The 23,549-nt window shown below is 53.8% G+C and overlaps 2 protein-coding genes and 1 non-coding gene across 4 annotated transcripts; 2 read left to right on the top strand and 1 right to left on the bottom strand.

The window, feature by feature from the left end:
• The first annotated feature begins 1,371 nt into the window (after positions 1 to 1,371).
• CDC42EP1 (CDC42 effector protein 1) lies at positions 1,372 to 9,405 on the top strand. Of its 2 annotated transcripts, XM_029206594.1 has the most exons (3): positions 1,372 to 1,462; positions 6,044 to 6,814; positions 8,136 to 9,405. In XM_029206594.1, exons 2-3 carry the CDS (start codon positions 6,352 to 6,354, stop codon positions 8,756 to 8,758), a joined length of 1,086 nt encoding a protein of 361 aa, XP_029062427.1. In that variant the 5' UTR covers positions 1,372 to 1,462; positions 6,044 to 6,351; the 3' UTR covers positions 8,759 to 9,405. The 2 variants fall into 2 exon arrangements, with proteins under 2 accessions (XP_029062427.1, XP_029062426.1); XM_029206593.1 differs by lacking the exon at positions 1,372 to 1,462 and having other exon boundaries at positions 4,804 to 6,814; positions 8,136 to 8,892.
• A 446-nt stretch (positions 9,406 to 9,851) lies between these two features.
• Positions 9,852 to 15,813, bottom strand: LGALS2 (galectin 2). The gene is made up of 4 exons (XM_029206295.1): positions 15,590 to 15,813; positions 11,653 to 11,735; positions 10,312 to 10,471; positions 9,852 to 10,172 (listed from the first exon to the last, which is right to left on the bottom strand). The coding sequence occupies exons 1-4, from the start codon at positions 15,593 to 15,595 to the stop codon at positions 10,026 to 10,028; spliced, it is 396 nt and encodes a 131-aa protein (XP_029062128.1). The 5' UTR covers positions 15,596 to 15,813; the 3' UTR covers positions 9,852 to 10,025.
• On the top strand, positions 15,262 to 15,333 carry TRNAG-ACC. The gene has a single exon. It is a non-coding gene; the product is annotated as a tRNA-Gly (tRNA).
• Positions 15,814 to 23,549: the final 7,736 nt, after the last annotated feature.

Raw genomic sequence — 23,549 nt, forward strand, 5'->3', positions numbered from 1 at the left:
CCCCAGGGAAAGAGCTCTGACCGACTGGAGTCTCGGTGCTACTGCTGTGTGAGCAAGTGCTGGAATTCTCTATACCTCAGTTTTCCCATCTGTCCAGCTAGGGAAATAACCCCCTCCCTTGGTGGCCAGCACGAGGATTCTGGGAGCCAATGAAAGGAGCACAGCGCTCTGAACGGCAAAAACATCCTCCTTCCACGTGTGTGTAAATATGGCTCCTCCTCCAGCCACACCTGCCTCCTCCATGCGATCCTTAGCTTGTTCTGTCTCTTGCCAGGTGTGTGTGCATTTCCACTGCCCTTCCCTCTGCCTGTGTGTCCTTTACAAGTTAACTCTGGTATCACCTCTTCTAGGACACCTTGCTGAGCCCCGCCCCTCTCCTGCAGGCTGTGTTAGGGGTCTCTTTGGGTGAGGACAGCCCCAGGTCTTCCTGCCTGTCCTCAGGGGCCTCACAGTCACAGGGGAGTATCAGAGGTCAAGACAGCATGAGGCAGGGATCGGAGATCTATCTCCCCTCCTTGAGGATGGCACAGAGTGCTGTCCCTGGCTGATTCCCTGCCCCTCACGAGTGGGGTTGAGGGTGCTCAATAAAGCTTTCGGAACCCATCTATCTGAGGCGCGACCTCATGTAATTGTTCAGCAAGATTCCTAGGTGCTGACACAGCAGGGAACACTTAACAACATAACATCCGATGCCTGCTGCTATTATGCCATTTTACAGATGGGAAAAGCAAGGCACAGAAAGGATAAGCAGTGACCAGAACAGAATAGGAAGCCAGGCTGTTGAGTTCCAAGGTCCACAGCCTTGACCACACACCACACCGCTCTACCAGTGGCCTGCACCCCAGTCTGGCTCATGTCTGTGTCCTGGTACCCGCGGGGGCCTGTACTGGAGCAAAAAGGAAAGGGGGGTTAGGAGAAAGGGAGTGGGTATCCCAGCTTGTAGAACTTAAGGTCTAAGCAGGACTCTGGCATTCAAGGCCTCTGAGATCCGGCTTCCCTGTTCCCCAAACTCCCGCAGGGAGCGGCTGAAGAGCCCAGCAGCGAGAGTTACCAGGTCAGGGCGTCCCAAGGCCACGCAGGGAGACGGTGGAAGAGGGCTTGGGATCCGAGGACCGAGTCACCTCGCCCCGGCAACCCGCACGTTCCCCGGCTCCCCCTGCCCCAGGCAGCAGGCAAAAGCCTGACCTGACGTCCCCGCCGCTCCCCCTCCAGCTCTCGCCGCCGCCGCTCGGGGCGGCGTGATCGGTGCCCGGGACGGGGGCCCGGCCCCGCCCGCAGACGGGAGGGGAGAGGCGGGAGGAGGGAGCGGGCCCACACCCCGCCCCCGCCCCCGGAGCCAGCCCGCGGAGCCCGCGGCCAGGGCGGCGCAGACCGGCCCAGCCACTCGCCCGGGCTGCGCGCCGGGACGCGCTGCCGACGCGTTCGCCCTTCGCCCCAAGCTCCTGCGGCTCGCGGAGAGAAGGTAACTGCGAGCTGGCCCGCGGGTCGTCGAGCCCGGGTGGGCGTGGACACCGGCAGGGGGATCGCGGCGCCGCGAGGACTTGGCACCCTCCGCTAGGCTCAAGGAGCGGGGGAGGGGGGCCAGCCTGCCAACGTCGCCCCGGGTGCCAACAGGCAGGCCCGGAGCGCTGGCCGCGGGAGCGGCGCCGGGACGCGCCAAGTTTTCGGGTTGTTTTGCAATGTTCCCGGCGGGAAGAGTGGGGCAGAGAACTGGAAGGTAAAGCGGGTTGCGGGAGGAGGGGGCGAGTCGAGGGCAGTCTAGGCTCCTTCCTGCCCTGGGAAAGGAAGGGAAGGAACGGGGAGGGGGCTATGTGTCGGAATGTCTGGCCCCTTGTCGAGGCCGGCGCGGAGAGCGGGAAGTGGGGGGGGACCGCTGGGGAGATGGTCCAGGCACCCTGCCCCCTCCCCAACCGCCGCATTCCAGGCCGGAGCAGCGGATGAGGTCATCCCGTCCGGTTCCCCTCGGGCCAAGGCAGCCGGCTGCCCCCTTACCGGCGGAGCGACCCTCCGCATTCTAACCCCGTACCTCCCAGAGGGAATGTTTTCTGGCCAAAATCTTTCCCGGGACTTCCAATCCCGACTGCCCTCGAGACTGTTCTATTCTTGCCGAAACAGGCAAGACTCGAGAAGTTTGAAGCCCATTTTCTGGATTGGGAAACTGAGGCTCAGATTGGTGAAAGGACTGGCCCGGAGGCCACAGCCGCACGAAACGCAGCGCAGGGACTGGAACCGAGGACTTGGGGAGACCCTGCGGGAAGCCAGTCAGCCTCGCCGAGCCAAAGGCTTATTCGGCTCTAACTTGGGGTGTCTGGGCAAGAAGCGTCTCCCCCTCTTCCTCCTTCCTCCCCTGTGGCCCAAGGTGCTCCCTCCTACTACTATCCCCCTTGACGTCCTGAGAACGGGGTCTCCGCTGCCACTGTGGACAGCTTGCTACCCTCTTTCTGGCCTCAGTTTCCGCGTCTTGAAGTGGCTGGACTCTGAGAACCAGAAGAAGGCAGCCCCCAGGGAGTTAACCCCTTGTTCCAGAGGCCAGAGCAGCCCTAACAGAGACAGGGTCCCGCTGCGCATTGGCATGGGTGGTGTTACCCAGCGGGACGCTTGCGAGAGGGGGGCTATGTGCAGGGAGTGGCCTCCAGGATGAGAGGTAGTGCCCGCTAGGGGCCTGCGGGTGACCCCCAGGTGAGCGCTAGGGTGCCGCGGCCCCCACACCCGCCTCAGCCTTGCCTCTCCCCCTCCCCCCACCTTGGTTCCTCCAGCCACAGGTGCCTCCACAGCGGCCCCTGCTGGCCTTCCCTAACGCATGGTCCCTGCTTCCGGCCCCAAATCTTGTCCTCGTGGTCACCACTGCTATTGAGCAAGCACCTACCAAGTACCCAGGCCTGACTGTCCTCTGTAGGGTAAACATGAGGACTCCTGGGACGCTGAGGCTGCACGGTGACCACTCTAGCCCAGGTCACAGACACCGAATCTGCAGAGCTGAGTCTCCTGCCTCCCAGGCCTGCCCTTCTGTACTCAGCAGCTGGGCATCTGCCCGGACCCCAACAACTCTTCCCCACACCCCTGAAGTCTTCGCCCACTCCCCTGGCATTTACTGTTGATGTTGCTCGACTCCTGGGGAGGTTCCCAGCCACATCACTTTTTTTGTTCTCTGACGTGGGGCAAGTCAGTTCCCTTTCTGTGCCTCATTTTTTCCATCTGTAAAATGGGTATTTGTGAGCATTAGCAGGTAGTATTCCTGGACAGGTGAGGGGAGATAGGCCATGTTCCTGGGCAGCCGGAGCCCTGCTTACTCCAGGGCCAGGTGGGGCACACCTAACCACCAGCAATACCCCATGGTCAGAGTCAAGTGCCAAATGGGCTGCCATCAAGGGTCCCCAGAATGAGAGATATTAGTGTCAGAATGTTGGCTTTGAAACCCAGCCCTGCTTCAGGATCCAAGGGTTTAATGGACAGCATCTTCCACTCTTAAAACTCTCCTGCGAGAGGACCAGCTTCGATGCAGTTCTTGTTTTCCACGTGGGAAAACAGGTCCCCAGTAGCAGTGCCCTGCCCTCGGCTCCACAATGCCGCAGGTCTCTCTACAGCAGTGGGTGGGGTAGAGATCTTTTGGAGGTGCCCAGTGACATTTGGGAGGTGGGGCATCACAAGATTGGGGCAGAAGCTGGTCTCACAAGTCAAAGTGGCCATGGGTGTTGGGTGGGGGCTGGAGCCCCTTTTGCTGAGAAAGGAGGGGCTGCTTCTAGAAGCCAGGGAATTGGGGGCTGGGGAGAGGTGGGTGTGGCCCCATGGCAGACACAGTGACCCCTCTTTATGACATTTCAGGATGACACCCTCCCCCCCTCCTCCAGAGATTTAATCCTCACCTCAGCAGAGCAGGGAAACCTGGCCCATGGCAGGTACCTGCCATGTGACCTTGGCCAAGTTCCTTCTCTCCAAGCCGTGGCTCTTCCTGTAAAATGGGCTAACGCTCCAGCTTTTCGGGGCTGTTGGAGAATCAGATGACATCATGTAGTGGCTGGCCAAATGCAGAGTGCTTCATAACTTCAGCAAACATTCCACAAGGACTTCTTGGTGCCTGGGGTGCCAGGGAAAGGGATGATTCAGAACCGCCCCCCAGGGGGGAGGAGTTAGGGTTGGGAGAGGATCAGATGGTGGGAAGGGAAGAGAATGTAGTCAGAAAACAAAGCAAGCTTTGTTTTATTGCCTCCTTTGTTTTTATCTTGTTATTTAACCTATTTTGAATTTCAAATAACATTTGAAGGGCAGAATTGAGGTTTTTACGCTTGGAGGTGGCAGCAAAAAAATTTTTTTTAAGTTGACACTCAGATCTAGGTGTTCTTGTTAAGAATCATTATCAACGTCTATCAGCTCAGGTGCCAGGCCTGTGGAGGTAAATGACTTGCCCAAGGTCACACTGTGAGGCCACTGAATCCTCCACCTACCCTCACTCGGAAGGTGACAAGGGGTGAACCTTTGGCATGAAGGTATCACAAAGAACTCCTGTGATTAAACTGGTATTGATTTGGCACTTGGCCGCCTGCAGAGCCCAAGCTGAGTGCTGGGACCGAGGGAGGAGGGAAAATCCAGGCAGTGGCCCCAGCCTCAGAGTGTGTTGTGATCTGGAGAGACAAGACTGGGCTCCACGGGCCAGTAAAGGCTATGTGAGTCAAAGGCTCTGAGTTGACGTCTCTACCGGCTCTTTTTTTTTTTTTTTTTGCGGTACGCGGGCCTCTCACTGTTGTGACCTCTCCCATTGCGGAGCACAGGCTCCGGACGCGCAGGCTCAGCGGCCATGGGTCACGCGCCCAGCCACTCCGCGGCATGTGGGATCTTCCCGGACCGGGACACGAACCCGTGTCCCCTGCATCGGCAGGCGGACTCTCAACCACTGCGCCACCAGGGAAGCCCTCTACCAGCTCTCTTGATGTGACCTTGAGCAAGCTTGGCCTCTCTGGGCCACAGGAAAACCAAATGTGGGAACATAGGCTCATAGGTGTCCTCCAGCCTACACTTTCTATGATACTAGAAGGGGTAGCGTAGGACCAAGAGAAGCTTAGAGAAGACTGGGACTGGGGAAGAAAGTGGGGGAGAGATCAGGAGGGCAGGGAGTAGGCAAGAAATAGCTTTTGGCACCAGCTGAGCTTTTTCCAAAACTTGTTCCCCGGTGACAAGGCTTTTGTCAAAACTATGATAATGTTCTTTCCTGCGGGCCTTCTCAGAGCCTTGAATATGCTCAGGCATGTAGTAGGCATCTGGAAAAACCACTTTTGACCACAGGATCCTTTTTCCAGGAAGCATCTAGAAGGCGAAGGTTTCTGCTGTTTACACAGCAGTTCACAAAACCTTCATCGGGCACCTCCTCCCTCCTGGCCTTGCTGGAAGACAATTTAACCCACCAGCAGGAGGCCCTTGGGGTTCAAGGGCTCTGGGGTTGGGAGCCCTGCTTCACCATTGCCTACTGTGTGGTGTCGGGCAAGTCCCTTCACTTCTTTGTGCCTCAGTTTCTCCTCTCTCTATAGAGCCTCCCTCAGGGCTGTTGTCTGGGTTAAATGAGTGATGAACTTAAGCCATTGGCGCTCAGTAGGTACTTCATCAGTGGGCGCCGTACAACGACCACTCGTACTTTTTACCTACACACAGCTTAAGTGTACAGCTCGATGAATGTTTTGTGCCCCCTCCCAGTCTATACCTGTTCAAAGGCAACCACAATTCTCATTTCTATCATATTGTTTTGTTTTGCCTGTTCTTAAATTTTCTGTACGTGGAAATATGCGATGTGTCCTTCTTTGTGGGTCTGTCTGCTCAGCATTTTCTCCATGTTCCCCATCATTTGTTCTTTTTTGTTTTTTTTTTACTTTTTGCTCGCACCACGAAGCATTTGGGGATCTTAGCTCCCCAACCAGGGAGGGAACCTGCGCTCCCTGCAGTGGAAGCGCAGAGTCTTAACCACTGGACCTCCAGGGAGTCCCCATTTGTTCTCTTTAGCTGTTATTATTTGGACCCAGGATGCCCCCAGGCCTACCACTACTTTTCTTTCTTTTAGGTCTCCACCCCTGGGCAGGAGAGGGGCTGTCCACATTTGAGGCACGTCTGGTGCTTTCTGTGTTCTTGGACAGAACACCTACAGCTGCTTCCACAGGGCTAGGAGCCAGGCCTCAGGGACAGACAAGCCATGGACTTCCCATAGCCTCAGCATTTGGGGGCAGCACCTTAGGAGAGCAGGGGCGCAGGCTCCATCCGCCCCCTTTCACCGAGAAGGAGGGAGCTGAGAAGTGGACCCTTAGCCCAGCCCAGCGCCCTCCCCAGGCCCCCCCGTGGGCATGGACCAGCAGCTGTGAACAGCCAGAGCCGATGCCGGGCCCCCAGGGGGCCGGAGGAGCCCCGGCCATGAACCTGGGCAAGCTCTCACCCGTGGGCTGGGTGTCCAGCTCGCAGGGGAAGAGGCGGCTGACTGCGGACATGATCAGCCCCCCACTCGGGGACTTCCGCCACACCATGCACGTGGGCCGTGGCGGGGACGTCTTCGGCGACACCTCCTTCCTCAGCAACCACGGTGGCAGCTCACGGGGCACCCACCGCTCGCCCCGCAGCTTCCTGGCCAAGAAGCTGCAGCTGGTGCGGAGGGTAGGGGCACCGCCCCGGAGGATGGCTTCCCCACCTGCGCCCTCACCTGCTCCACCCGCCATCTCCCCCATCATCAAGAACGCCATCTCCCTGCCTCAGCTCAACCAGGCCGCCTACGACAGCCTCGTGGTGGGCAAGCTCAGCTTCGACCGCAGCCCTGCCACCTCCACAGATGGCCACTCCAGTTACGGTGAGGGCCTGGGCTATCTGCCTATTTTCCAGAGGCTGAGTCCCAGAGGGTTTGATGGTTCAGCCAAGACTCCAAGTGAGCTCTTTTCCCCACAGCATTTCAGCCTCCGTGGAGGTCAGGCCCAAACCCCAAATCATGGATGGAGCGGGGTGGGGGGTCACAGGGTGGGAAACTGCTCACTCCCCAAAACACTGATGTTAAGAGGTGAGGAGATGGGGTTTGAGTTCTACCTGCCCCTGAGCTGCTCCCCCCCACCCCCAGGCTCTTGGCTTGGCTGCCCACTTCAATGGAAGCAGCTCCCTTGTGTCAGAATGATATAGTGGAGAGGCAGAGAGCCAGGGCTCTGGATTCAAATTCTGGTTCTGCCTGATTCCCAGTGAGCCAACTGACCTCTGCTAAGTCCTGGCCTGTATAATGGGCCCCTCAGGGTCACTGCTAAGATTCAGTGAGATGATACACATATTCAGTGTGGCCCAGAATCTGGCACATAGTAGGTGCTCAGGACACAGGAGCTGTTGCTGTGTCGTTATGTGAACAAAGGTTCCTGTAACTTGGCAAATTTGGAAAACCACTCGCATGGACAGAAGCCAGAGGCCCTTCCTGCCGGGGTGGGGAGTGGCAGGTGTAACCTTGGCTCCCCCTCTGGACAGCTCACCTGCGAACCGGGGCCCCTGCTGCCACCTGGTGGCCATTTCCTGCCCTGCAGCTTTGCCCCAGCACCGGAGGCTTCCTCCGGTGCTCCGTCTCCAGGGGTGATGCTTAGAATCTCACTGAGGGCTGGTCCACAATTCCACCACTATATCTCAGTCCTGGTAGTCCTGGAGCCAGGGGCTGGGACAGAGGACCTTTGGAGGGCATTTGCCTGTCCTTTGGGTCTTGATTTCTGTGTAGTCAAACTCTGGCTGCTGGTTCCATCCCTGTGCCCACAAACCAACCCGTATGCTATAGGTTCATGGCAGGGAACCAGGGGTCATACAAGTTCACAGCTGGGACTGAGAGTCAGGAGATTTGAGCTCCAGGCTTGGCTTCAGTCCATCAAACTCTGTGGCCCTGAGCTAGCCCTTCCCCTGGTCCCAAACTGAGCCTCACTTTCTTCACCTGCAAAATGAGAATGAGGATTATGTAAATTTCCAGGGTTGACAGGAGGATCACACAAGAGACTACGGGGCTCACTGTATTGGAAAGATGGGGGAAACTGAGGCCAGATGGGGGAGTGGCTTGCTAAAGGCCACATAGCAAGCTGGAGTTGGTCCTGGCTTTCCCCTCCCCAGTTCCTGGTTAGGGACCCCAGCTATGACCCTGGTCCCTATTTCTCTTCTAGGCCTGGACTCCGGGTTCTGCACCATCTCTCGCCTGCCTCGCCCAGAAAAGCCTCGTGACCGAGACCGTGATAGCTCCTTCCCCTCTGAGCCTGAGCTTCGCCGCTCTGACTCCCTCCTGTCCTTCCGCCTGGACCTCGACCTTGGGCCCTCTCTCCTCAGTGAGCTGCTGGGGGTCATGAGCCTCTCAGAAGGCTCTGCAGCCGAGACCCCAGCCCCAGCCCCTGCTGCAAATGCCCCAGCCCCTGCTGCAACCCCCCCGACCCCTGCCTCAAGCCCCCCACCCCGTGGACAGTGCCCCAATGGGGTAACCCTGGGGTTGGGCCCAACGGCCGAGGCGAGGGCCAGCCCAGTAGGAGAGCGTCCCTGTGCACCTGCTGACGTGGGCTCCGGCAGGCGCTGGGGAGCAGGCTGTGGTGGCAGCCAAGGCAGCTGCCACTACGCTGAGATGGATGCCCGGCGCGAGCTGGTCGAGGCGCTGCCCCAGGCTCGGGCCTCTTGGGAGAGCCTGGACGAAAAGTGGGGGCCACCGCAGGCAGGCAGCAGGGCCTCCGTGCCCAGCACGGTGCAAGCCAACACCTTCAAGTTTGCTGAAGCCGAGGAGGATGACGAGGTCAAGGTGTGAGCGGCTGGGCATGGGCTCAGGACCCCAGCCAGCCTCGGGGCACCGCCTATGAACTCCCCGGGCGCAGAGCCAGCCCCTCACCTGACAGCTGGGTCCCGCCAACGAAAGATGGGAGAAAACCCAAGTTGTCCCCAGACCCCTCCACACCTCTGCAGGACAGACATGGGAGGGAGGCCAGAGGAGACCAGGCTTGTCCTGGGACCTGCGTGTTCCCATGGGCCGTGCTGGGCCGCCCTGCCTCCCCCTACTGCCACTCTGGACCCAGTAGCCATTGCTCCGGCCCACCCGCCACCCCAGGCCATCCCCACCAGCTGGAGGGCCTTGCCTCACAGTGCAGCCTTTGTGCTGGGAAAGCTGCCCTTGCTGGGTGGGGGTGGGGAGCATAGCACATAGAGCCTTTGTCCCCTCTCCCAAAGGGACTGCCTGCCCCAGCTCATCCTGGAGTTGCCCCCAGCAGGGTCCCCACTGCCTTTCTGAGAGCCCCAGCCCTTGCTAAGGCTGCTTCCCCGACATTCCCCCCGCCACCCCACTTGTCCCAGAAGCCTCAGAGAAAAGTCAGGTGTGACCTCACAGTGGGGGAATCCCACTTTCCCGTGCACCCCAGACCTGCCTGTGGGTCCTGATTAAAAAAGGCTTTTTTGATAAAAGGTGTCCTGCAAGATGCTTGAGGACCTGGGAGGACAATGTCAGCGCCACCTGCTTGAGTCCCCTAAGCACTGGGTTTGGAAAGCCAAGGACTCCCCCAGGGGGCCCCAGTGAGGGGAGGGGCCGAGGCATTGGGTAATGAGTAATTAGGCCGGAATGAATAGCCCTGCGATAAGAGGCCCAGGTGGGAGCCCTTATCTATAGTTCCGGGAACAGCCCCTAGCCCAGGTGCCTGGAACCATAATCCCACAGGGCAGCTTGGCACTTGCCCTGGTGATAAAAGGGGACAAGCAGGCAGGACTGGTGGCTTAGAGGTGTTCGGGAGCACATCCAACCCCCATGTGGCAGTCCAAGGACCTTATGCCTCAGTTTCCTCATCTGTATCATGAGGATTCTGGGAGCATTAAGATAGTGGAAAGCACCACAGTTCCTACCACGGAAAGACTCTATAAAGGTGGATTCTTTTGTTGGTTCTTAGCCTTGGGGGATGAGCACAGAGGGTTAGGAACAGCAGATGGGAAGCGGGGGACCCAAGGGCTGCTGATCCCGCGTGACTGGAGGTAGCTGGGAGTCAGGAGCCGGAATCCGCTCCGGGGTCTTGCGTTCTGGCGAGGTGCTGCCCTCATTCTAGCTTGAAGGAGGAGATGCTGAACCCACCCTGCACACTCAGGTAGCTCAAGTGGTTGTGGCCCAGCCTGTTGGGAAAGGTCAGCTGGTGCCCATCTGGCATCTTCACCTTGAATTCGTTGTTCTCGAAGGTCATGAGGAGCTGCAGTGGGAGGGAAGGCATCAGGGAGGCAGGAGCACCCTGGAAAGGGGCCACGGCAGTGCCTGGTGGGCCAGGGTGCCCTACCATCTGGGCTCTCTCCTTGATATCCTCCTAAGGCCCCTTCTGCCTTTGACCTCACCTTGACCTCTGATCCCGGTCTGAAGCACATGTGACTGTCCCGTTGCTCCTGCCCCCAGCAGTTGCCATCCCATGTGTTGCAGACGATGGTGGATTCATTGAAACGTGGGTTGAAATGCAGGTTCAGTTTATCTGTCCCCTGGCCCAGATTAATCACAAAGCTGCAGGGGAAGGAGTAACAGGTGAGAATAAGGGGCCAGCCCTGGCTAAAGCAGCTTGGGTCGCAGGGTTGACCACAAACTGGGAGAATCACCAAAGGTTGTGTTAATCGAGGTCTGTGCCTTAAAACAAGGGAGGTGACAACTTGATCAGACTTGGCACTGGAGTATCACATTCCATTTAGAGCACAGACTAAGGTTCCTGACAAGAGGGTAACTAATAGTGACAATTCAGGAAATGAAGGTGTCTATCCTGGGGGAAAGAATTGCTGTTCTCAACTATCTGAAGACCCATTAAGTTTGGCCATAAATAGTTGGACACCTAAAGTGGTGAGCTCCCTGTCATTAGAGGTATGCGGTCAGGAGTTGTGTGATCTCTTGAAAAGATCACTACAGGGGCCTGAGTTAGATAGACCTTCAGGGTCCCTGAGAGTGGGATGTTCTGAGTCATGGGGTGCCTTCATTGGGACGTCTCATACCAGAGGTATCCCACATTTCTGCAACCCTTAGGGACCCACGCAGGAGAAAGGGGTGATTTTCTCTTGGCTCCTACACAATGCGTCTGTCTGCCCTTCCCCAACCAAAAGTTGATGGAGATCAGTCCCAAGAAATGCTGACATTGTCCTGCACACAGGAGAGGCTAACGCTGAGCTGTAACACCTGAGGCGGAGAAATGCCTCTGATTCTAATGGAGAGAAGGCAAACAAGACCACTTGGCGGCCCCTGGCGGCTGTCGCTAGTATAATGCGTGTGAAAGGCCGGCCTCTGACCCTTCAGCCGGGTCAAGAGGGTGGTTCCCCGGGGGTTTGGGCCTTCAGTAGAGGCACCTGACTCGCAGAGGACTGGGCAGAGCTTCCGGGATTTCTCACTTGCCCCTTCAGCGTCTGTTGGGAGCCAAGGAAACTGAGCACATGGCATCCGCTGTGAATTCTGAAGCCTCAGATGTGAAAGCAGCCCTAACAGAAGAGGAGCCAGCAGGGGTGTGGGAGGGGGTGAGAGCGTGCAAGAGTGTACAAAAGGCCCCTGGTCTGAGGTCACGCTCGTTGTCCGACCATTTCACAAGGCTGCCCTTCCCAGACTGCTCCAGGGCTGTGGGCAGCCCCCGTCCCCCTCCTGCCTCCCCCTCCCCCCCACTGGCTCACCCATCAGCATGTCCTGCCTCCCCCTCCCCCCCACTGGCTCACCCATCAGCACAGTCTGCGATCTTGCCCTTGATCTTCAGTGTTGTCCCCATCTTCACGTCCATGTTCATAATCTCAAATTTCCCCTGCACCAACAGAGAAACAACCCACACAAATCAACCACACGCGTGCCCGGCGCTCTTCTGCTGCTGAAGCCCGTTCACCAGCATCATCCCATCCCAACCTGGCCCCAGGCCTCACTCTCCCTCTGCCCACATGAGAGCACGGAGCTGGGAAGGGAAAGAGCCAGAGTGCTCAGATCAGAGCTTCCCGGAGCCCCTCTCTTGCCCATTTTGCTTCACTCTCATCCACAGCAGCCTGAAGAACAGCCAGATCTGGAGACGTAGGGCCCAGCTGAGGGAACCTCAGTTTGCCCATCTATGAAATGGAGAGAATGACTACTGCCCACCTCACTGTTCCCAAACGTGTTCAAGTGATGATGCACAGTGCCCTCTGCAAAATCCCCCAAACAAGGATATGCTTAGTTCTTGCACAAACTTGGAGTCATTTTACTGACAGCAAATGACGGTATCACAGGCAGGTCTAGGCCCATCCCAAATGAAGAATCTAGAAAGCTCCATAAGTCACATGTCTGAACATGTCCATCGAAATCCCTCTCCATATCTCGCTTTCCTCATCTATAAAATGGGCTAATTTGATTTATTCGCTCAGAACCAGTTGCCGAGCATCCACTGTGTGACAGATGCTGTTGGAGGCGCTGAGGTTAATAGCGCCTCCGTTGAGCTGGTTGGGAGGATGAGCACTCACGTTTGTGAAGCCCACAAGTAGGGCACAGGCTAAAAGCAAATCAAGGGACTGTGGTCATTATGCTTATTTATTGCTACTACAGTATCCATCGACCTTGGCACTGTCTGAATTTCCATATAACAGGGGTTCCCACAACTTTACTACGGTTAGAGGGAGGCTCTCGAAGCTGGGTTTTCAAAGCTCATTATCCCAGCCTGAGAAAATGTCCAGTTTTCACATCCATGGTTGGAGGGTGTGTGGTTAGGCCAGACAGGATATAGCAGCCACCAAATATTTAGAACACTTTATGGGAGAACACGTTTACATTGTGGGATTTCTGTTCACTGATTTTTTTTTTTTTTCTTGAGGGAGCACACCTGGGAAGCCCTGAACCAACTCATGGGACCAGGGCGCTTTGCTGAAAGTCAAGGGCGGTGTCCGTGGGGGGAGGATCAACATTCCCCTGGTGGCACAGGGATAGGGTTGCCCAGTTCTCCTGGAGGCAGTGCCTTTTAAAAGGAAGGCCTGAGGGCTTTCCTGGTGGCGCAGTGGTTAAGAATCCGCCTGCCAATGCAGGGGACACGGGGTTCGAGCCCTGGGCCGGGAAGATCCCACGTGCCCCAGAGCAACTAAGCCCGTGCACCACAGCTACTGAGCCCGCACACCTGGAGCCCGTGCTCCGCAATGGGAGAAGCCACCGCAATGAGAAGCCCATGCACCACAATGAAGAGTAGCCCCCGCTCACTGCAACTAGAGAAAGCCCGCACGCAGCAATGAAGACCCAACGCAGCTTAAATAAATAAATAAATAAAACAAATTTTTTTAAAAAGGAAGGCCTGAAAGAGGCCTTGCCAAGCCCAGGAGAGTGGAGCGTCACAGCACGTCAGACCCTAAGATGCTTCAGAGCAGGGTTTCCCAGCCTCGGCACCCTGGACATTGGGGCTGGATCACTCTTGTGGGTCTGTCCTGTGTGCTGTAGGTGGTAGAGCAGCATCCCTGGTCTCTATCCACCCGGTGCCAGTAGCACCCTCCCCTCAAGTTGTGATGACCAAAAATGTCTCCAGACATGGCCAGACGTCCCCTGGGTGGGGGGAAATCTCCCTGCCTTCGAGAAAGTGGGATTCGGAGGCAGGAGACCTAACTCCTCAGATGGGCGCTTAAGGTAACAGCTGGATCACCGGCCAGACTGGATTAAAATTCTCCTTCAGCCTCTCACAGATAGACAGAGAATGCCTTCCTTAGAGAGGTTATCCAGTCCGTCCCAAAGAGGAACATGGGCGCCCTGCCGCCAAGCAGACCCTCACAGCTGTGTGCCCTGCGGCATGCACAGTGCCCACCAGATGGCGTGAGGACTCTCCTGTCTCCTCCTAGTTGCATGCGCCACCCACCAGGACCCTGGGACAGTCAGGGTGGGACTGGGATGGGGAGAAGCACCCACCCTGCCCCTGTACATCCTGCTGGCTGCCCAGCTCAAGCAGAAGAACCCGAGAGCCCAAGGCTGCTGCAGGGCAGGGGCATGAGAAAAGCCGGGCTCGGGGTGTATCTGGACAAACAGGGATGCCCATGGAAGGGGGCCTGACCCCCTGCTTAACAAAGCCTGAAGCCCAGAGAGAGACAGGGAGGCAAAGCTGGGGTCGGGATGGGGGCAGGTGTCAGGGGTTGGGATCTAGTGCCAGCTCTGCCCCTAGCTGGCCAAGTGACTAGGGGCCAGCTGTGCCACCTTCCGAACCTCGGTTCCCCCATCTTTAATATAAGAGGTTTGGACTAGGTGGTCTCTGAGGAAGGAGGAAAAAAAGGGAGGGATGAGATGACCAGGGGAAGGAGAAAGTAGGGAAAGTCTCTGGGCACAGAGGTCTTCCCTGGGAGGCAGAGGGTGGGGAGAGCACCCTGCCATCCATGCTGGACCCTCCAGTCACATCCACACCCTGCATCCCACCTGTGCTGACTTGAATATTGTCTCCCGGAAAACCATGTCTACTCGGAGCCAGTGAATGAGATCTATTTGGAAATAGGGCCAAGTTGAGGTGAGGTCGTAGTGGCTGAGGGTGGGCCCTAAATCCAATACGACTGGTGTCCTTATAAGAAGAGGGAAATTTGGACCCAGAAACACAGACACACAGAAAAGACCATGTGAAGATGGAGGCAGAGTTTGGAGGGATACAGCTACAAGCCAAGGATGGCCACAGATTGCCGGCAACCAACAGAAGCTGGAAAAGATGTGAAAGAATCCTCCCCTAGAGCCTTCAGAGAGAGCATGTCCCTGTCAACACCTGGATTTCAGACCCCAAGCCTCCAAAACTGTGAGACAATAAATTTGTTATGGCAGCCTCAGGAAACCAATTATACCATCCTCAGAAGATGCCATCTGTGATCCAATTCCCCAAATATGGGAGACTGAGGCTCAGGGAGGGCACCTTGTCAAAGCACCTTGTCCAAGGCCACACAGGAGGCTATGGTAGAGCAGGCTTTGCAATAAAAGAATTAGCGAGGGACCCCGAAGAACCTCCACCCCTGCAATTTACAGCTTGTGATACTGGGCAAGCTAATCTTCGAGTCTCATTTCTTCATCTTTAATAGGTTAAAGATGTCTACAGATGTTAGCAGTATTGCCACGATTAATATTTCTAATGAGAGGGAGTTCCCTGGCGGTCCAGAGGTTAGGACTCCAGCGCTTCCACTGCAGGGGGCCCCGGGTTTGATCCCTGGTCGGGGAAATAAGATCCCAGAAGCTGAGGGGGATGGGCCAAAAAAGAAAAAAAAGAAAATTACTGATGAGAAAACTGAGGCTAGAGGGGGAAAGAAACAGGCTAAGAACGGTGGTGGAGGGAGCAGAGAACCTTGGTGCTAAAGGGCTGTGGAGGGACTTCCCTGGTGGTCCAGTGGTTAAGACTCTACACTACCAATGCAGGGGACCTGGTTCGATCCCTGGTTGGGGAACAGATCCCACATGCCCACAACTAAAAATCCCACGCGTGCAGCAACTGAGACCCGGCGCAGCCAAGTAAATAAATAAATATTTTTTTAAAAAGGGGGTGGGCTGTGGAGGTGATCTGTCCAACTTCCTCAGTATACAGATGAGGAAACAGAGGCTGGAGGGGCAGCGATGCTCTTCCGCCAGCATCCACCCCACCCCCACTCAGGCGAAGAGGCAGAGGGTTGGAGGAGGTGAGCAGTGGGGAGCCAGCATCCTCACCGACATGGTGGCAGCTCCTGATGGCAGCTCTCGGTGGCTCCCGGAGATCTGGGCTCAGGGTCTCAGCTCACAGCACAGCTTATATCCTAGAATATTACACATTAACTCCTCCAAGGCCATAAATGATGACTTTGGTCCTTTCTGCCAGGGTGTCTCTCCATCCGCATTTCCTGGTACCCAGGACAAACAGGCAGAAGGCTCCTCACCCCGGCCCAGCCCACTCAGCCCAGAGCATCCTCCTGGCCTCCCTCCAGCCCAGCTTCCCAGCCTCCTCCCAGATCTCGAGGGCATGTGAACCCAGAAGCAGCGCTGAACTGGGAGCGGGAACAGACCATGTGAGCTTGGCAGGCTACCCAACAGCCCTGAGCCCCACTTTCTCATCCTTAAACAGAGATTTGTTGGTAAAAATCTCTATACTTTTATGATGTCCAGATTCATTTTGAGAGTCTTTTGTTTTCTCCCCTCACCTCATGATTTTTCTGATTGTCTGTGTAAGTTTTAAAAGCAATACATGGTGGATTCAAAGAAAACATCTAGAAGTATCAATAACAAACTAAGTGGGGAAGGGAGTGGGAGGGCTGGGGAGGGTGGGGTGGGTAATGGGATTTCCCTGCTCTGCTCTTTACTCCTACTACTTATGTAATTGACATACGATCAGTCATAATCCCACCGCCAGGATGGAACCTGATTTTTTTTTTTTTTTTTTTTTTTGCGTTACGCGGGCCTCTCACTGCTGTGGTCTCTCCCGTTGCGGAGCACAGGCTCCGGACGCGCAGGCTCAGCGGCCATGGCTCACGGGCCCAGCCGCTCCACGGCATGTGGGATCTTCCCGGACCGGGGCACGAACCTGTGTCCCCTGCAACGGCAGGCGGACTCTCAACCACTGCGCCACCAGGGAAGCCGAACCTGCTTATTTTATTGGCACATTTCCTTCCACGCGGTTTTCAGTGGATTTATATCATAGACACACGCTGTCTATTCAATTGTTGATCCTGCTTCATTCAGTAAACATTAAAGCCCACAAATCTATATTTCAGAACTATATCTTAATGGCAGTGAAATACTCTACCTTTCAATGACTAAATTTATTCAACCTATTTCCTTCTGCCGAACACTTACATTAATTCCAAGTGTTTGCTATTAAAAATGCTACTGCATTCAATTATTTGCACATAACTTCTGGCAGCATCATGACAACTTTTTTAAGGCGGATTCCCAGAAGTAGAATTTTTCTAGAGCCCTGGTCTGGCGAGCTTGAGAGTTTTCCATTAGAGCTGGTGGTAGCCACTCTGGGTGGGGTGCTGGTGGGCCAGGCCTGCTGAAGGCCCTTCTGTGCCAGGAGCTGACAGGTGGCTCACTGTGCAACACTCACAGAGGACACGACATTGAGTTCCCGGCCGCCCCAAGACGAGAGTGATTTCCTCGCAAGGAAATTGATCCGTTCTTGATCTTTCTCCCAGGGCCATTGTAAAACCCAAGCAAGATAAGGAGTTGAAAGGGCTTCATAAACAGAAACTCTCTAATGAACAGAAACTACACCTTGTACAGGTGACATTTTTCTGATAATAGTAGTAATTCTAGCCCACTGTGGAAAGTACAAAGAACTTAAAAGTTCACTTGTTTTAAAAGAATGTTTAAAGACAGAAGAACATGACCACACTTATGAATTGTGCTCTTTTCTGTGTGTATGTTTTATATCAATGGAAGATTTTTTTTTTTGCGGTACGCGGGCCTCTCACTGTTGTGGCCTCTCCCGTTGTGGAGCACAGGCTCAGGACGTGCAGACCCAGCAGCCATGGCTCACGGGCCCAGCTGCTCCGCGGCATGTGAGATCTTCCCGGACCGGGGCACGAACCCGTGTTCCCTGCATCGGCAGGCGGACTCTCAACCACTGCGCCACCAGGGAAGCCCTACCTTGGTTTTTTTTAAAGAACCAGCTCTTGGTTTTGTTCCCTTCGTTATTTTCTGCTTTTATGCTAATTAACTTTTAGGGTTTTGTGGGGTTTTTTTACTTTTTCTTTTATTGCTCTTTTTCTAACTTCTTGAGGTGAATGTTTAGTTCATTGACTTTTCATCTTTTCTTCTTACTAATAACTGTATTTAAAGCTATGAATTTTCCTCTACCTACTACTTTGGCCCCTTCTCGTAGGTTTTCAGATGTTCTGCTCAATATTCCAAATGTTACCCTTGAATCAAGCTGGATGATCAGAAAGTTGTTCTCAGCACTTAGTACATGCTTAATAAATATTTACTGACTGACTGACTGAACAGCAAAAATCATCATCATCATCAGGGAAGAGTTAGAAAGTGAAACATCAATACTACAGGATTGGCTAAGTTAATGGTGCTAAGAAAATATAAATAGGGGCTGCCCTGGTGGCGCAGTGGTTGAGAATCTGCCTGCCAATGCAGGGGACACGGGTTCGAGCCCTGGTCTGGGAAGATCCCACATGCCACGGAGCAACTAGGCCCGTGAGCCACAACTACTGAGCCTGCGCGTCTGGAGCCTGTGCTCTGCAACAAGAGAGGCCGCAACAGTGAGAGGCCTGCGCACCGCGATGAAGAGTGGCCCCCGCTCGCCACAACTAGAGAAAGCCCTTGCACAGAAACGAAGACCCAACACAGCCAAAAATAACTAAATAAATAAATTTTTAAAATTAAAAAAAAAAAGAAAATTAAATGAACTATTACACGGCCATCAGAAATCACACTTTGAGGAGACCCTCAGTGGCCATGGTTCCTTGCTCATGGTACAGTGTTAAGTGAATAAAGCAGCTACAAAAGCAAGTTCCCAGGATTTCAGGATGGGCGCTTACAGATCTGCCTTCGCTGAATTGTACCGCAGGCCACCAGGCTGCACTGAGGGACGACAGTGAGGAGCATCCACAACAAAGCTGCTGGCATGTCCACCTCTGAGGTGCCAAGGAGGACATGGCCTAGCTGGCCACACAGGGTCCCCCTCATGGAACACAAGCACAAAAGACTTGATTCAAATGCATGGGATTGAGGGCCCCCATAGAAGAAAAGTACAAAATAAAGCCAGGCCTTAAAGAGGCCAAGTCTAGTAGCGAGACAAGCTTGGGCACAGGAAACGACTAGAAAATAATTAATAACACCCCAATGGAAGGCTTCAGAAAGTCCCAGATTCCTGGGGCCGAGAGGGTTCTCCAATGTCATCTGGAGGTCAGTACAGCTCTGGAATCTTGGTTCTAACCTCTCTGAGTTCAGTCTCCTCCTCTGTAAAATGAGAGCAATAAGTGTTGCGAGGATTAAGGGAGACAAAGCCTGGCACTTCGTTAATAGTTAACAGAAAAGATTTGCCATTATTATCAGGAGCCCAGTGCCCTACCTGTGTCAGCTGGGAGGAAGGCTGCTCACCTCCACCTGGCGGCCAAGTCTGAGCCCCAGGCCTGTGGGAATGTTCTCCTTGCAAACTCCCAGGGCCCCATCATGACTTTTGTGAGCCTGAGGTGCTTCTGCTTTCATGGGTCCCTTCCTCCATTAGAAAATATATATTACATACACATAGACATAAACATACATATATTTAATTATATTTTATGACTGTATTGAATAAATATATCAATGTTACATATTTTTTTTAATAAATAAATTTATTCATTTATTTATTTTTGACTGCGTTGGGTCTTTGTTGCTACGTGCGGGCTTTCTCTAGTTGCAGAGAGCGGACTTCTCATTGCAGTGGCTTCTCTTGTTGCGGAGCAGAGGCTCTAGGTGCACAGGCTTCACTACTTGTGGCGCACAGGCTTAGCTCTCTGTGACATGTGGTATCTTCCCCGACCAGGGATCGACCCGTGTCCCCTGCGTTGGCCGGCGGATTCTTAACCACTGAGCCACCAGGGAAGTCCCTCAATGTTATTTATTAAAACACTATTGTCTACCTGAAAGTTCATTTTCTCTTCTGATTTTATTTTTTTGGCCACACCACGTGACATATGGAATCTTAGTTCCTCGACCAGGGATGGAACCTGTGCCCCCTGCCGTGGAAGCATGGAGCCCTAACCACTGGACTGCCAGGGAATTCCTCTTCTGATTTTATAAGAGATTAAAACATTTTGGTGGGCCCCTAAAACTGTCTGGGCCTGAGCCACTGTGTTCTGCTGGGCCTAATGGAGAGTTTGGCCCGTGGCTTCCAGCAACTGTCACCCACCAGGCCTCCTGCTGTTGGGGGACTCTGGTCCTGAGGTCTGTGGGTTCCCTGCCTATCTCCTCTCCTGCCTTCTCCTCCCAAAGAACAAACTAATCAACCCATCAGTGATATCTGTCCGCACTTCCCTCCCTGCTCATTCCCTCTCCAACTTCCTCTTTCTGAGACCAGGAGGTGCCAGGACGGAGGGGGGCTCATGGAAAGCACTGAGCTCTTGGCATCGAATAGGCAAATACCACACCCTGGCTGTGTCACCTGCAAGCTGAGGAGCCACGTCAAGTCACGTCAAGCCTCAGTTTCTTCATTTGTGAAAGGGAGCTAATAGTATCTTCTTCACGGGGTGATTGTGAGAATTTTTGTTTGTTTGTTTGTTTGGGGGTTTTTTTGCTATGCAGCATGCAGGATCTTAGTTCCCCAGCCAGGGATCAAACCCGTGCCCCCTGCAGTGGAAGCGCGGAGTCCTAACCCCTGGACCACCAGGGAATTCCCAATTGTGAGAATTTTTAAAGATTTTTTAAATTAAAAAAGTTAACCTTTGTAGCATGTGGGGCGCATAATAGATGCTAAAAATTAAGTAAAGAAACAAATGTCTTCCTTCCTTGCTTTGAGGGAGGATTCCTAAATGGGCAGAGGTTTCACCTGAGACGATGAAGCCGAGTATCCAGGGCAGTGGAGAGAACAGAAGCTCGGAGCGAATTTGCAACAAGCAGCATCTAACAGCCTGGACTCTGGCTGGTGAGCACATCACTTCCCCTGCCTCTGGAGGACAGTTCTCCTTGGGAAGCCAGTGTCCATCCTCCCAGAGCCCAGGGAGCCTGGGACTAGAGCATGATGGGTAAGGAGAAAGACGCTGGTGACAGCCAGATGTACCATCTCAAGGGGCCAAGTGATCACACCAGCAAGATCGGGGCCCTGTTTCCCCTGGACAGATCTACGGCTTATGATCTGTGCTTTCCAGTCCCTATACAGAGAAAAACCCCTCTTATTCCCACAATCTTTCTTCAGTTGTGTTAGCCTCAGGCACAGGGAGGTCTGTCTATAGCTGTGTGACCTTGGACAAGTCATGTAACCTCTCTGGGCTTCAGCTGGTCCATCTGCAAAATGGGAACTGTAACTGTCACACCTCACAGGGTAGATGTGGGCCTTAAGGGAGAATGTATGTGAAGTTTTAGCCACAGTACCGACCCATGTTCAGCTGAATAAATAAATGTTTGCTGTTATTAAATATTAATATCAGGTCTGCTTGGATGTCCAGCCCTGCTTCTGCATCTCTGACCAGATGTCCTTCAACGGACATCCACAGAGCTCTTACCTCGTCTGGTCCAGGGATCTTCCTTGTTTAACCTGATCGCCAGGTTCTGTGGCCTCACCCTGAACCCCAGCTGCTGGCTGCACCTGGCCACACTCCCAGTACGCATCCTTCCAGGACTGCCTAGGTCCACTGGAGCTCTTGGGTCATCCTCGCCTCCCCTGGAATTGGGGAGGGCCCTTGTGGGAGGAAGGGGTGGGTCACAGCCACTTCACTGTCTCCCCTTCTCCGCTCCTGCCCCCACAACCTTCTCACCACCCATTGGGGTCTTTGTAAAATGGAAATGACAACACCCCACTCTCCTGCTTGAAACCCTCCAGTGGCTTCTTCTCACACTTAGAACAAATCCAAACTCCCCCCTTGGCTGACAAGGTCCCGCTGATCCAGTCCTGTCTACCTTGCAGCCTCATCTCATCACACATGGCCCCTAGCCAGGCTGACCCGTGGATTCGCCAAACTCATTGCAGCCTCAAGACTTTGTCCTTGTTGTTCCCTCCACCTAGAACTCTTCCTCAGCTCTTGGCTGGACCTTATCAGGTTGATCTTAACTCAAGGGTGGATGGATGGATGGATGGATGGATGGATGAGTGCATGGGAGGACGAAAAGGTGAATAGGTGGTTGGGTGGGTGGGTGAGGGGAGGATGGATGAATGGGTGGTTGGATGGTAGATCAGCAGCAGGAACCACTCATCACAGGGCTCAGAAGGGGGGTATTTTCAGTGGCTCCAATTCAGTAGTGCATTGCCCCGTCACTTCCTCTTCCCCCCACCCCCTCCCAGCATGTTACCCAGGTCCTTTGGACCAGGGAGGCTCCTTCTCAGGGTCATACCTACCTATGCACATGTGGTACTGGGTGGATTTACACGAGAGACCATCATGTTCTATGTTCTGCTTCTTATAAGTGGCAAGAGGAACATTTTTTCCACAGAGAACATCTCTCTAGAAATTAAACAATAAAGCAAACTGTTTCTGTTACTTGGGTAGTCCTGGAGTGCCCTTCCTGGGGGAGAGGGAGGAGACCTCAGCCCTGAGCCCGGTTCCTCCCCCTGCGTCCAGAGCACCCAGTCTTCCTGTGGACAATGGGGGCTTGGATGCCTTAATGGCCTGGTCACAGCTGACGCGGCAGATCCATGGAGTACAGAAGCAACACCTGGATTACAACTCCCAACCGCGAATTCCCACCTGCGCCCAGCTCCTGATCGGCATGTGAATTATATCTCAATAAAGCTATTTTAAAAATCAGAGATTCCCTAGAGTTCGTAATAACAACTCATTTTCACTTATTTTCCTTTTAAGGCCCCACCTGGAGTCTGGGTTCCAGCTACAGGGCACAGCCATGATGTTTTCTGAAGGTTGTAGAAGGGGAAACCTCTCTCCAAAAGAGAGACAGCATTTGCCTCCCCCTGCTGGCCACTAAGAGAACAATCTAAATTAGGTTGAAAAATAGATTGTCAACTGCTAAGCATTTATCTAAAAAAAAAAAGAGAAAGAAAAGAAAAAGAAGACATGCGTGCGATTTAAAAAACACTTCGCAAAGCTCATAAGGGCTTTACAGGGAAAAGCAAGTCCCCTGTCCACCCCGGTCCCCACAGCTACTCAGAGGCGAATACCCTCCTCCTTCCTTCCAGAGATACCCTACACACCACACAGGTGCAAGTGTGCCGCACTGTCTCGTACCTTGCTTTTATTCTCTTAATATACCTTGAAGATTGTTCCATATCAGTAAAACACTTTTCTCTTTCCAAAGGCTGTGTCCTACTACTCTGAGATCCGACTAATGGGAAATTGAGTTGGACCTACATTTAGTTTGAGTTTAGTAGATTATAGTTAACAGGTTCACAGTCAACTTCTAGAATAGTTAGGTGATTGCTAGCATCCTCGTGTAGGGAATGGTTCCCAGAAATACTCCAATCACCCATACCCAGTCACCATGTCAATTCACCTGGTGTCCTGACATAAAGGTGCAGGGACAGAGGTCACATCACTAGGTCACCATGACACCTAGGCGCCTAACATGGGAAGAATGTGGGCAGTGGAGGAGAACCCAGGTCTGCGTTGTATAGAGCCAGAAGCTAGTCTATGGAAAACTCTTCCAATTCTCAGACGTGTAAACTTACATGTGGAGGATTGAGTTCCCACTGATCTAGTTACAGCAAAAGTCCACGCCATTGGGAACACAATTAATAACACAGCATATCTAATTATAAATGTACCACATGCTATTTTCTTTTTGGGGCGGGAGAATCACGTGCAATAGAATTAACCAGGATGCCTCTGTTGTAGGACACCAACCCATAACAGTACTGTACATAGCAAGTACATCTGTGTATGTCTTCAAATGTTTTATATATCATGACTCATGGGGTTCTGTCTCATACACACCACATTTTGTTCTGACAAAGTCTGCGGCTCCTAGTGAAACAACACAGAAAATTTGTCTTTCCCAAATTTGACAAAATTAAACATTTTAGGTTTACATGACA

This window comes from Monodon monoceros, unplaced genomic scaffold, assembly GCF_005190385.1.
Source record: "Monodon monoceros isolate NGI ecotype Baffin Bay Population unplaced genomic scaffold, NGI_Narwhal_1 Super_Scaffold_6, whole genome shotgun sequence".
NCBI lineage: Eukaryota > Metazoa > Chordata > Mammalia > Artiodactyla > Monodontidae > Monodon > Monodon monoceros.